Source organism: Pleurodeles waltl, chromosome 8 (assembly GCF_031143425.1).
Source record: "Pleurodeles waltl isolate 20211129_DDA chromosome 8, aPleWal1.hap1.20221129, whole genome shotgun sequence".
NCBI lineage: Eukaryota > Metazoa > Chordata > Amphibia > Caudata > Salamandridae > Pleurodeles > Pleurodeles waltl.
Window position 1 is genome coordinate 489,358,746 of NC_090447.1, and position 15,058 is coordinate 489,373,803.

Below are 15,058 nucleotides of genomic sequence, written 5' to 3' on the forward strand. Positions count from 1 at the left end.
AAAAAAATAATCATCCTTTCCCATTTACTTCCAGGGTATTCTTTATAGTTGGGGCGAAATGTTGTTATTACTTTATTCTTTTAAAAATGTGCAGGATGTCTATAAGGAAACAGAACTTCCCCAGTGGTATCTCTTAGTTGTATTGGCACATGGATCTTCAAATTGCCTGATCCTTAGTCGGGACCTTGTTTTCGTATTTGCTTATTTGCACCTTTCCTATCCTTTTGGGTGCTGCTTACTGATTGGTATGTTTTATGGGAGCAAATCGATAGAAAATTTCTGAGGGAGAAGGCGGCTATTTACCTTTGAAAATAGATCTCCACTGTACTGAAATTACAGATTACTATGTAACCCTCGCAAACAATGCTTTTGGTTCTTATTGGGAATTCTTAGCATGCTTTCCCAAGTAAGAAGGCTCAAACAAACTGTTTTTTAAAGTGCACTTTAACAACTTGATGTCCATTTTTCTTTAATGCATTGGCTTAGAACTGTTCTAACACCTTTACGTGTGCACCATATAGGTCCTGTAACGAAACCTTTTTAGCTTATTTAGTTCCTTTTAGTTTGCAAAGAAAGGTTACCAAATCAAAAAAACAAGAACCAATATGCACATCTAATAGTTTTATGAGATGCTGTAAGTACGGTTGGGTGCCACAAGGCGGCAGTATTGGCCGTGAAATGGCAAAGGTTCATTATGTGCATACTTCTCACCCAACAAAAGTGAGACAGCGGTTTTGCTTAGAAATCGACTCTTAAATTCGATATACTCAGGCGTCTGAAGTAAAGAACTGCATAATACCATATATGATTGAAATTCATAAAGAAAATTAAATGAATTTAATTCCTAAGGGAACTGTGTTTTTTAGTTTATTTCTTTTAAATCGCCGTTTAGACCGAGGGACTAATGGTTGCACTGCACTAATTTCTTAGATGCGATAAAATGCCTCACTATTCCATTGCTTTAGACAAATTAACACCCCTAAGGGCTGCTCACAGCAAAAGAAAAGCTTCAATGCATCTGTAATGTCCATCTCATCTTTGTACTTGAAGGGGAAAAAAGCCCCACGTATGGTAAAACTGCTTTGAATCCCATTACATAAAAAGGGACTGAATGATATTTTTTGACTTGCTCCTCTGACGATGGACTGCAGTTGAAATGTCCTTTACGGAAGCCTCATTTGAAAGGAACAATATTACTGTTGGTGTATGTGTTTTTATATACACTTCCGTCTACATACATAGATCTAATATAAGTCTAGATATGCAGATTGTAATACGTTATCTTTTTTTTATCATTGAGTATTTGGAAATGGCTGTGTTTCACGAGAGTCAAACCTTGAATGAGTTGGGTAGCTCCTTCAATCATTCACCGATAGTAAATTAGACTCCGCACATAAGCATATATGATCTATTTCATGGTGTTTTTCATGTCTTTTTTTTTTTTTTAAAGGATATTCTACCAAAAACAGGATGCAGATGGTTAAACGTAACCAGTAAGTCAAAATCACTTTGAAGAGGCCTCATGGTTATTAGCAAAGTTGCTTTCCTGGTTAATGTAATTGTAAGGTGCATATGTGAGGCAGTCAGTAGTTTTCTCATGTCAGTCTTGCTGTGCTGTAGTAATAAAGTGGGATTTAACCTTTGCATTGTAGTAATAAATGCATATATACTGTTAGCCTGTTGATCCTGTGGGAGTCTAATGCGTTGGCGGGAGGAGCCACAGCTGTCTCCCAAAATGTTAATGAACAGAAGTTATTGCTGACTCGGAATGTTCAACTCAGTCTATTTGTTTTATTCCCAAATAGTGACAACTCAAAACACGTTTCGGCTGCCAAGCAGCCTTTTTCATGTACAAGGCATATGTATGAGTGATAAACACTTTTTGTAAACAAACATAGGAATGAAAACATGACTGTATTTGGAAGGAGATATGAGCACTATCTTCAATTGAAAATAAGTAAATAACATTTTCTACACGTACTGCACATCAACTAACCGATGCTTATATTCAAACACATTATCTAAAGGTGGAAATAATTTAATTACCTGCTGTAAAGTAACGTGCACGGGTATATTGTGATTTCAAACTATTCTCCACATTGGCACCTAGTGCAGATGTTTGATCATATCATAATTTGCACAATATACCATATCGCAATGGGCACCCTGGACACGTTCCAGTCCTGTGGCTCAGGTACGGTATCTATCCCTCCAAAAAAGTATGCTATATATTTAATTAACCCAGTAGTCCTTCCAGGATAAATCACACAACCAAAGTGAATCTTAACCTGCGTCACTTAAACAAGGCTTTAGTGTTGTTTGATCCCTCACACAGTATTGGTGTCATGCTTCATCATAGGGACTCATCATGGTCTGTAAAAACCAGGGTGGGCTCAACCATGTTCCAAGGAGCACTTAGGATATTACCCTGCCAGGTCTTAAGATAAAAATACCTCTCAACACCAAAAAACATCATTTCATTAGCAGTGTTCCTGGTATGAGTAAAATAATATTACAGGGGTGAATGCGGAGATAATGGTCCTACCCCTTATTGTATCTGTATCCTCTGATATACCCGTTTATCAACTATGTGTGTGTATAGTGTCTCACTGGAGTTTCTAGATGGACACAGATCAATGTAGAATGGCACAAGTGGGTGTATTATAAAGATGTTATCCTATCTCAGTGTATTCATAATGACACTACTCAAAATATCCATGCTTGAGGATGGAGGAGTACCCCTTGAGTACCAAGGTTTACCTAACACTTGGAAGCTTTCAGGTGGGAGCATAGTCAACTTTATTATTCCATTTTGTGAGAAAACAGGGCTGATTGCAGAGCCCCCCTGACCTTTTACCCCCATTTTTCACTTTTTGTTGGTGTTTACCTGACTGATGGTGCCCAGGGTATTGCTAAACAGTCCCAGGGCCTGTGCTCTGTATAAAATGAGTATGCAAATTAGGCTAATTAGAATTGGCTAAGTCAACCTACCTATACGTCCCTAGTATATGGTAGGGCATGTAGGATTAGGGACCCCAGCATAGTTGGTGCCCCCTGAGGTGCACTGCTGAGGTGCCCAATGTAATTTTAAAAGCAGGTCTGCCTTGCTGGCTGCTTTTAAATTAAAGTTACATGCAAATTTGACTTTGGAATTAAAAGTAGTTCCAAAATCTTAAACTACCTTACTTTTACATATGTCACCCGTAATGTGTGCAATATGTGCCCCTAGGGCTGGATGCCATGTAACTATAAGCAGGGACCTTCTAAAAATAGTTTTATAAGCCCTGGGGAGGTAAAACAGCTAAATTAGTTTTTCCCTCATTGTAGTGAATGTCCTCCATAGGCTATAATGGGAAGACTTTATTTTAATTTATAAAGTCCCCTTAAGTGTGAGATACCTTAAATTAATTGTTATAATAAATCCTACAACTTACAATTGGTGGATGTAATATAACTTATTTAGGCAAAGGGTTTTAAACTTTAATAAAAAGTTGCCAACTTCAGCCCTGCAGTGTTTTGCTGCTTTGATCTGATTGGCCAGCCTCTGGCAGCCTGGCCTGGCTGCCTTGATGAGGTATGAAGTAGCTGGGGCTCAGCACAATGGAATGTGCCTGGGGGAGGCAGGACGGGACGGGATGGGATGGGATGGGAGGGGAGGGGAGGGGAGGGCTGCCAAACCGGTCTTCAAAGGTAGGGAAGGACATTTGGAGCATTCCAGCACCTCCCTCAGATCCTGCAAACCCAGACAATTGGGTGCCCCCTTGATTAGATTAGGAGAGGGGAGGAGAAGGGTGTGTTTAAGATTTGTAGCCACACCAGTGGGTGGGATCAGCCAGATGTAACCTCCAAAAATCACTTTCAGCCATGATGGATTTTTGAGGAATGTTGCTCCCTGGGATTGATTTTTGCCACATTTCCCAGGAAGTGGTCATCACAGGGGAAAGGACCCTGCACCTGATTGGAAAACCAGGACCCCCTTGTTTTTCACCCTGGAGCAAGGATAAAACGTGCAAACCTGCAACCACACCTTAGATCCCTACCGGATTCCAACAAGGAAGAACAACAGAAGAAGAAGGACTGTCCTGCTGGACCCCTGACCTGCACTTGGACACTGCACTCTGGAGGACTGCACCAGCTGCACACTTGGGCTTCACCACAAGAAGGACTGACTGTCTTTTACTGGTTCAAGAAGGGGAGAAAAATTGCTAACCAGATTCCCCTGCACAAACTCCTGAAGAAGCTGATCACTGTCCAGTGGCCAAAAAGGAGTTTGCACCAGGTGCGTTCTGGGAGTTGTAGTCTGCACCCTCAACGAGCATCTCAGAGCTTCTGGAATCTTGGGGTGAGCTGTGGCTCAAAAGAGCCCTAAAGGAACATCTGGAAGGAGATCCAGAAGTTTGGAAAACCTTTGGAAAAAAAGCTCCATAAAGGGACTGACCTGCCGCGGCAACTCTAGCCGGCTTGCCTCAACCGCGACCCGACCGGACTTGCAGGTTCGTCACGGTGAAGAAAAGCTCCATAAAAGTGACTAAGTCCAAACGTAGAAAGTTGACCGGGACCTCCCAGGCAGTGTATCCGAAGAGGGCTCCAGGGCCGTCAAATCAAGATTCGGGTTTATCCCAGTGGAAAGATTTTTCACCTTGAAAAAATGACTAAGTCCGAAGGTAAAAAATCTCCACCAAGGGCTCCCGTGACGTGTATCCGAAGAAGAGTTCCAGGGGGTCGGATTGGACTGGCCACTTGGTCCCGCTGAAGAAAATCTCCAGTAAAATGGCTAAGTCCTAAGGTAAACTTTGACCGAGGCCTCCCGCGAACTGTAGTCGAGCAGGGCTCCATCGCGGTCTGCCTCAAACTTTGCCTTTGCCCTTGTCGAGGTGCGACCAGATTGGCGCTATTAGTTTCTAAGCGCTAAAAAGTAATAATTATTTAAAAATTCATATCTCCAGTTCCCCTTATCCGATTTTAATAGTTTTGGTGTCATTTTAAAGATAGATTATGTTTTTATTTTTATAAACTGGTGTTATTGTGTTTCGTGTTTTACTTATTTACTTTTTTTGATTTTTAAATGCTTTACACATATGTCTCCTAAGTTAAGCCTTGTCACTCGTTGCCAGGTTACCAAGGGTTGAGCTGGGTTTAATTTATTGAGACCTAACTGGACCTAAGTGGAGGTTAGTGGCCTATTGCTAAGTGTAGGTACTTACCTGCCTTTACCAATAATCCATTTTCCAACTCATTTCCTAATCGTTACTGCACCTCTCGATGAATAATCGACTTGCATCCCAATCTGTTCTATCAGGGACAAGGTCAAAAGTGCAGTGTTAAAATAAAACCACAGGGGTGTTTTTTCACCCAGCATACACATGTATATTGCTGACCTATGTAGCAAGACAGTGCTCAGTGTCCTGCAGGGAAAAAAGGTAAGGTGTTCTAACCGCGAATGTTTCAACAACCTCTTGTGCAACAATCCCCATCTGTTATCGAGAGTCCCTTCCTGTGTGAGAAATAGTGCAAAAATGTATTAAAAATCTACATAATCTCAGGCGAACAGGGGTTAACAGTGTTTTACAATCCAGAGTATATCCCTTTTCACCCAAGTGGACAGCCTGATCTTCCCCTTTATTCCCACATGAGGCCTCTCGTCTCTAAATCAATGCTATGCTTTGATTTTTCTCTTCAGTAGCAGAATTCAGTGCCCAAACCTCTTGTCAAACTCCACCTGTTCTATGGCATAGAATTTTATCAATTTCCATTTTTGTAAATGTGAGTCAGCGAAATGTCTTGCTATTGGATAATGTTAATGTCTGTAGTTGTTGTTTGTAGCCCTCCTGCTCTAAGACCTCTTCTGAGGGGTGGTGTAGGGGAGGGGAAAATACAATCCTGTTTGTAATGCTATATTTGTTCCCAAAAAAGGGATAACATATGCCGTGTACATGAGCAAGTCTGCTTGGCAGCCAAAACGAGCCACTAGAACACTTAGATAAGATGTTTTTCCCCTTTCACCATTTGGTCCATAGAGAAAAAGTAGTGCCCTACATTATGTTTCATGCTTTCTTACTAAATAATATTAAAATCACCAGTCCATAGTTATCTTGTAGAGCAACTTGAATTCTTCACACTCATTAGCAATTGTAGCCTTTTCCAATTCCATTGAGAAAAAAAAATACTCCAAATAATCAAAGTTATTTGATAATTTAGACCATTCAAATATTTTTTAAAAAAATCATTCATCTGTTTACTAATTGACACTTAAACCGTCCTAAAGCTTAAATAAAACACACAAATAATAAAAAGATTTGATCCCAAAATAGTGTTGCTAAAATGTCCTGGTAAGATCAACACTTCGTACAAGAAAACATGGTGCATAATTTCAAGGTTAAAGAGCCTAATGTCAAATTAAAAAATTGTAGTGAACAGTTCAGCACATTTCTAAAGTATTACATTAAAACCCATCAGTATGTAAAAAAAATAAATTGTAGATGCCATCGAAATAATTTGTTTGGTAGATACTAATCCATTTTATCAGAGGGACTAAATATGAGGGGTTCCAGATTACACATGCCTAATGTAAAATGAAACTTATAAAGTGCAATTCCGTTCTTCAAAAGTTCTTTGACAGTCAAATCTCGCTTACAACATTGTTTTTGAATTTCAGAAACCTGGCAATGAGCCTGCTGTCTTTGCCCTGGAAATAGTGTTTATTTGCCTCTTGACAGACACGAACCTGCAAGTCTCTAAATGGGGGCTTTAACCAAAAACATCTCGCCCATTCAAAGCAAGGACAAGTACATGGGCCAATGATTTCTTGAGGAAGGAACAAAAACGACAAGAGTTGTCTTTTACATGCAGATTTCTATCTCTAAACCACTTCCCCGACATAGAATAGGTAAAAAAAAATATATATATACAAAATTCTCTTTGACAAATAATTTACAGAGCAAATATCCATATTTGTTGGAAAAAAATTTTTTTACCCTTCATCATGCTCGTGTGCTCAATCATATATAAACCTTTTTAATTGATGATACAATGATGAACTAATTTTTGACCATTCTCATTAGAAGCACCAACAAGACATGACTCATTAGTCTTTGTGTGAGTGGACAGTTCTTCCATATTGAGATGCTCATGAATTTTACTTTCAGTGTCAACTATTTACAGTATCTCAAGCTTTCTCAGAGCAACAATGTGATCTTCCCCTCTTGGATTTCTCAGAATACGATCTACTCCCCCCAAAAAAGCCAGTAATTAACTTTTTATTCCATGCGCCTCATCTCAGTGGCAGGCCATTAGATCTGCCACATGATTATTACATTAGTGATTAATCAAGATGCGCTTCTTAGGGAGAAAGATCTAGCTGCCTACATAGTATTTTTCACAAGCACACACTAAAACAGAAATAACAAATTCAGTTGTATGCTTTTTTTTTTTTTTTTTTTTTTTTTTTATTCTCTCAGTTTTCTCTAAGATGGCACTTTATAGCAGTTATGGCTAATATTATGTCTTCATCCTATGTAGTGTGCACCTCTTAAAAGCCACTTAATTGACAAGCCCTGTCTTCCTAACCATATCTTCAAATGATGTCTTCAATGGTGGTTCCATTCTATAGTTAATCGGAGGCATGGTTCCCTCCACAGTTTGTATTGTAGCATTTGACTGTACAACTTTCCATTTTATTTTTTACATTATTGCTTTCACTTTTTTGCCTCATTATCAAAAGTGCTGATCATTCTCACATTTTTACTACGGTCTCTTTCCTTCTGTCTACTGGGGCCAAACAATATTGCCTATAATTAAATTACACACGCCATTCTAAGAACATACTCAAAGTTTTCTCTTTCTCTAAATCTCTTAAGCTTGCCCGTTTTTTTTTTTTAGGTGTAATTCCCCATTGCTACAATTAGGCTAGGCCTTTGAGCTCACCAAATGGGATACACCATTCAAAGATAAGGTGTGGAGGTGATTGCTCTTTGCATATAAAATGCTGTTTCATGCAGAACATCTCCTATATGAAACAGTTTCCAGCCCTTTTTTACTTACCTACATTTTCACGTCAAGATATTTAATTTCATTGTTGCTTATTTTTCTAGTAAAATTAAAATATGGATTATTCTCATTCGGAACTATGTAAATGTGACTTAAAATCTTGGATTGAATTACAATTTGTGTTTCCTTTCTATTTGTGTACTTAAAATCCTTTAAAAAGCTTCAGATTAAGCCATTTAGCAGCTACATGTTGATTTGTTTTACTTAGGAAATGTACAGGCACTAACATGTGAGGTTAAGCAATTAAACCCAATCAAAACAATTATGTAACGCTTAATTCTGTGTACTCACACTGTCACACTTTTATTTCTAACGTCGCTTAACGTTAACCACAGTATAAAAACATGGTCTGTATTTTTCTTTGAGTCACTTATGTACTGCCAGCCTTAAATAGAACAGTTTATAACAAATATTGATGTATTCACCGTACTTCAGACCACGTTTACTACAATTTACTTTTCTCACACAGTCTCAAAATCCATGGCATACGTGATTATTCTGTGCCAGGCCCATGTCCTTTTTGACAGGCAAAATACTACTTTTAGATCGGTGAGATTTGCCATAGTCCTTAAAGGACAGAAAACTTTGCCCGGGCTGAAATAGCAACTTTGAAGAATTATTCTGATTATAAGTAGAAACATTATTCTGTATTGAGTTAAAATCAGGTGTGCTTGATAGGATTGTTCTGAAAAAGCAAATTCATTGTTATAAGGCCGAAAAGAGTTATTACTGGAGGCATTTATTGGAAATGTTAAAACAAAGAACTTAATGTAATTCATTGAGAAGACAGTATATTTATCCCTTACAGTAGGCAAGCCTCCATTTGGTAATTGATATATGCTTAAATGACTGTTATTGCAAATAAAAATGTTCTTTAACCCCTTAAATGCAGCCAACTGCACAGGGTACAAAGTACCTTCTGATGCTTTCCACCTGAGGATTTCCTTTTTTTTAGAATTTCGTGAAGACCTTCCCGAACAGCTTTTTTTTTTTTTTGTCCTTCTAATGATGATCAGTGCGCGCAGGGCAAGCTGATGTCATTACTTTTAAAAGTGAAGTAGAATGAGCCAGGGGGCTCATTTCACTTTCACTGCATTCACTAGGCCAAACAGTTAAGGGGTAAAAGACGCCTTAAACATTTTGTGGATTGTGTAAATGAGCAAAGTAAATGACTAACTGCACTTTGTTTTCTCTTGTCTTTCTGTGCGTATTGCGTGCTTGGGCATAAATGAAGGTCCCTTTTCGGCATTACCAAAGAGACCTAAATTACCTTTTCATTTATGAACTGCAAAGCACAGAGACATTTGATCCAGCTCTTTGTGATCCTGAATTGTCTAATCTTATATTTTATCCAAGTTTGGTAATGTGCTTATTGGATACTGTATTCATGATTCCCAATTCTTATAGGGTTCTTAAGTACCCCTTTGGTGGAATAGCTTCCATCGTTGGAGTACAACAAACCACTTTCACAAAAATACGCCTCAAAATCCCATGGAAACAAATAATGGCAAATGTGTAGGCTTTCTTCCACTTTTCTCTTTGTTATTAGTTCTTTATGTTCTGTGAACACGTGTCTACCACTTTGAATTGTTTTTTTCTTCTTCAAGACAAAGAGTACCACAGTTATCCTCAAAATGTAATGCGTAGTGTTTAGGTAGTCCTCAGTATTGGTGAAACTATCTCTTTACCAATTTACTCTCACTGTAATTCGTGTTCTTTTTTTTCTTATTGATTTAGAGGCGGTCGCAAACTTAATTTAATATTTTATCCTTTTTGGAGAGATTGAGGGGAAGACAGTTAAAAGCTTAAGGCGCAGTATTTAGAGCTGAATAATTTCCAAAGGTATTTGAAGCAGTTGCTTTGCCAGTTCTGTGCTGCATGTCAAACGGTTATGCCATATCTATGTAGTCGCTGGAACAGCTTTTCGCTTCCTTATACCTCAGTGTGTTTTGAACAGCTTAGATAGTGTGTGATGGATGCACTGCTTCACACTAGTGTTTTGTGTGCTCCATTTCAGTAAATCTGACCATGCTTTGAAATGTCTTCATTTTAATTACTTTAAGTTGTTGTGTAGATACTGGAAGAGCTCTTTGGGTATCAAAAACATGAAGGAAAATTGTTAATACGAACATTGGCCTCGTGCTCAGCCAGGAACGACGTTCAGCTGCCATCTTATTTGGTCTTTAATTTCCCTAAGTTGCATGGTCTCCATTTAGACCTAGTACAGCCAGAAACTAAGAAGTCCTTTGTTAAATTTAGATTGGTTCCTTATCACATTTAAGTGTATGTCTTGAAAAAGGACATAAGTAAGGACCACTCTGATGTTTTCTCTTTTCATCCTGGTGGACGAAAAACATTTTGTTATTAGTACAAGAACGGTCTCTTTAACGAAACCTATCATTCACCCATTGTTCTTAAAAATATAAAGGAAGGTACTGTAATAAGGCAGTGACCTTGCGCCATGCTCCGCCTGGAATCTGTAGAAAATTGGTTGTTCTTAAAAGATTTGTATCATCTGCGAATTTGTTTACTATCTGTGATGATCAATTGTTGTCTTTTAGCGGATTTGTATCTATTTTTAGTCAAATGTTATCCAGTATTTTGTGGTTACTTCTATTGGCTGCTGCGCTTTTATGATGCTTATTAACTGTAAAACAATTGCTTGTACTATTATCCCCGAATTACTTTTTTGATTTAATTTAAATGTTTTTTCATTTGAATGGTTTTTGTGTATAGCTAATGACTGTAATGTAAGTGTTTTTAATTGTGTGGCGTTTCAGTCTGAGACCGTAAATAAGTAAGACTCGGACAGACAAACAAATTGAAAAAGCCATATTGTGTCTGGTATTTAATCCACTAGATCAGTGGTTCCCAACCTTTTGACTTCTGTGGACCCCCACTTTATCATTACTGGAACCTGGGGACCCCCCACTGGATCATTAATGGAATCCGGGGACCCCCCATTAAATCATTACTGAAAGCTGGGGACCTAATCTCTTAATATTATTTAATTTTCTAAGCAGTCACGGACCCCCTCAGGAGGCTTTGCGGACCCCCAGGGGTCCCCGGACCACGGGTTGGGAACCACTGCACTAGATGGGTCCTTTGCTACGCCACGTTGCATTAAAAGATTTTGCTGAGATAAACCTACAGTTCTTTTTAGCTTGCTAAAAAAAAAAAAACACAAAACTAACCAGTTGTCGTCTTTTACAGGATGAAGAAAAACCTGTCGAAGCAAAGAAGAAGATTCAGCATATAACATGGCCATGATGTCGCCACGATGATTGCAGTGTGTGTGTGAGAGAGATAGTATGTATGTATTGTGTGTGTATGTGTGTATATGTATATATATATATATATATATACACACACACACACACGTACGTAGCTGACAGTTTACTTTACCGCCAGTATTTTTCATGTTTTACAGGATTTAAATTGCTGATGATTTTTTTTTAAAGTTGTCTCCCAGGTACAGCTGTTCTTTTGTCATTCAAGTGATATTCGATAAAAACATGTTTGTGTTTTTTACTTGGAATCCTCAAAAGATGTTTGGGCAAGAGGTTCTTCTCTAGGGTGTGGTAATGATATAAATGCTGTGTCTGGTGCCACTGAATGCTATTAGATCTAGGCATTGTTCTATTATTTTTCTGTGCCCGTGGTACACAGGCAGTTTTCCTATCTTCATGTGATTAGCAGAAAAAGTAGTCTAACAGTAGGCCATCATTTGGTAATGTACCACTTTAATACTACTGGCTCGTGCGTGTACAGACAGCTAGGTGGGGGCTGTTTTGATTTAGTGTCAGCAGCAAATTAGAACGGTCTTAACACACACCATGTTCTAATTGGTTGAAAGGGTCCTTGTGTTCAGACCGTTGTGATTAGCAGCAGACAGCCAATTGCAGTCTTTCCTGGTAATCTACATCCCCGTGGACCACGTTTTGCAAACAAAACTAAAGTCAATTTACTTGATTAGCTTTTTCAGTAAATATTTTTGCTCGTCCCTGGGTATGGGCCCTAAATTGTACTTAATGCAGAGGTAATCTCGGGTAGTGCAACTATCCATACAGATTGGACACTGTCACTTTGTGTTATGGAACAGAATAAGTATGCTGCCCAATTAAGATGTAACCTTCCTTGACTTCCTATTTATTGTTTGCTCTTATTTAGATCAGCACGAAGATCCTCCATAGTTTTGAGATGCAGTGTGTGATCCTGTTCATAACTCATTTATTATTTTAGCATCTATTGAATTAGTTTGGAGTGCCGTTAACCCACACATCGCCTGCCAACCATCAACGGGGATTTGGTTATTTTACATTGGGGGGGGGTGGGGGGCGGGGGCTCCATCTCCTGCATGTACTTTTCAAGACATAGAGAGTGCCTAAATATTCAGTTAAAGAAAACTGAGAAATGTTCATAATTTCCGGTATTGGACAAACACACAGCTGAAATGACATCTTGAAAAACTGCTCCATATACTTGCTTCAAAGTGAAAATTCCATTTAGTAAATATGCAAGCCCTAGAATTATTGTTCTTAATATATACACTTGCTTGGAGCATTCAGCGAGACTGTGAACGCTTGTGGACATGGAGTTTTTTTTTTACATGTATCTGCAAGTCATGCTATACCCCGATTGCTAGGTAAGCACCAGAGGTCATGAAAAAGGACCATAGATAGTTTGTATCGGTCTAATCTCTGAAAGATATGAACTGTGTAATTTTGGAAACAAAAGCGGTACGTCTTCCGAATAGTCACCATGTTTAGCATTAGCTGATGGTTATATCTCTGTTTTTACTGCCATAAAACCTCTCAATGTGGTGTTGCACAGTGTATCCTGCTAGCGTTCCACCAGTTTTATTTTAATACATATGTACTTTATTAACTTTGTTTTGTAGTGGTCTGTTCGCCTTACAGAATATGGTTCCTTTGTATACGTTTTCCACGTGTTATACATTGGCATGATGATATTGTTGAATGTATGTCCTGATACTTATGATGAAATACCTCTTTGGCCAGGATATGACATTTTCCTGGTGGTGTTTTGATATTTTGGCCACGTGTGCTTTTTTGACATTCATGGAGCACCACATCGGTCTAGTAGCCTGTCCTAGTCGAGCGATTTTACAATTAGTATTAAGAAAGTTTGCTGTGGGATTATTCTTTTCCCTGCGGCAGCTTGAACCTTTGAAACATACCTGGTATGAGCCAGTGGAACCTGGTGACTTTCCTCTTCCAGGCAGGTTTGTGTTTGACCTCTGGCTGTATGACTCCTTTACCTTAGACAATACCCCTTTTATGCTCAACTGGCGGAATAGTCTTTGGTGCAATATGTAGGTGATGGCAACAGTAAATGTATCACTGTAGTTATCATTGGCCCAGTAGTTGACATCTTACTGCAGCACCTCTGGAGATGGAAGGCGAAATAAGAAGTGATCCTGTTGCGCAGTGGTCACAGAATGTGAAGCAATCTTAATCTGACGCAAGAAGAGGGACTGCTACAAAACTCCTCTACTAAAAGCTTTTCTACAATTAAAAGGTTAACATTAAAAAATGCGGGCAACCAGTTCTAAGCCTGTATACAAATGTTTCTGAGGAACCTTCTACTTGATCTCTAATTTTATGTCACTATAACCATCATTGTTGGTTTGATCTTTAAATATGTATTTTGCATTAAAACGAAAATGCACTCAATCTGATATAGTCACGATAAATTGAAAGACAGCACTGACTTATTTGGTGAAGCTGTAGATTTTAAAATTGATTCTTTGGTAAAATAACATTCATTTTACCAATGCATCAATTTCGAGAAAAAAGACAGCACAGTCTGATAACTGTGCTGTCTTTTCTCTCGAAATTCAGTTTTGTATATATGAATTCTAATTTTATGCTTAATAGAATATCAAATCTGGTTGTTCTTGATCAGTTTTCTTCATATTGGATTTCCCGTCATCAAGAAGTTTACCATGCTCTTTTAAACTGTTCTTAGGCAGCATTTGTCTACTGGTGGTGAGATGGTCAAGATGGCCTTGTTCGTGCAGGTTTGTACATAAAGTGGTTAGACAATGTACAGTTTATATTTAAATGCAAACTTCTGTAAATAAGATGTACTAAATAAATTTAGTTTTCTCTTTTGCAGTTGTCTTGTTTTACCAAATAACTGTAGAAGTTCTTGGGAAATAAATGTTATTGCAGTTGAGTGTTTTTTGGTTTGCTTTTGGTGTAATGCGTGGCTGGCAGATAAAATTAACAATTAAGTTGTTCCCAGCACTCCCAAATAACATTTATCCCTCTCGATTGATACATGTTCTTTGTGGGTCACATTAACTCACTCCCCATATGATGGTCCATGAATCAATCAGTGAAATAGATAATACTCCCAGACTCCAGTTTCCTGCTTGCCTTTATTCTGAGCCCACCTCGTGCCAAGCTAATCATCTACCTATTTAAATAACATCAAGGCATTTTATTTGTTACCACAACCAGTGTCTCATTACGTAGCAGAGACCGCCAAACCTTTTATTCTTCATCTTACATTTTCAGCAGGTGCAAGGTAATATTTGGAAAATCCCAACATTATTTCAGGACAGTGTCCTTTCATCCGATGTGATGCTTTATTGCCATGCCATGTATTTTTTTCACAATGTGTTTGAAAAACTGTAGCCATTGTCTCTAGTTGGTGTCATACCTTTCACCTGCCTTTCACTCGATTTTATTTTTTCTGCCATTTCCAAAGAGAAACATTATTTTTAGTTTTGTAGTTTCCTATAAAATGCAAATTCACTCTAAATTCCTTTTTATTAACATGACGCCCAGGCCCTACCTGAAGCTACTACACATGCACCCAAGCATGCAAGGAAGATATTCGTTGACAATTTAGGCCTCAAAGAAAGAAGGGTTGTCGATTGGTTTTCTCATGAGAGGAAAGGAAATTCATAATGTGTCTTTCTGAACTGAAATTGCCACTCTACACAAGAGACATCACTGAATTTCACATCATCCATCTGCAC

General features: G+C 38.4%; 1 protein-coding gene across 2 annotated transcripts in view; it reads left to right on the top strand.

Moving 5' to 3' along the window:
• C8H2orf49 (chromosome 8 C2orf49 homolog) overlaps positions 1 to 14,183 on the top strand; it is a 52,561-nt gene extending 38,378 nt beyond the window's left edge. For both annotated transcript variants that reach the window (XM_069204448.1, XM_069204447.1), the window contains one exon: positions 11,260 to 14,183. In XM_069204448.1, coding sequence (XP_069060549.1) covers positions 11,260 to 11,316 — 57 coding nt within the window. In that variant the 3' untranslated portion in view covers positions 11,317 to 14,183. The remainder of the gene's footprint in view (positions 1 to 11,259) is intronic.
• Positions 14,184 to 15,058: the final 875 nt, after the last annotated feature.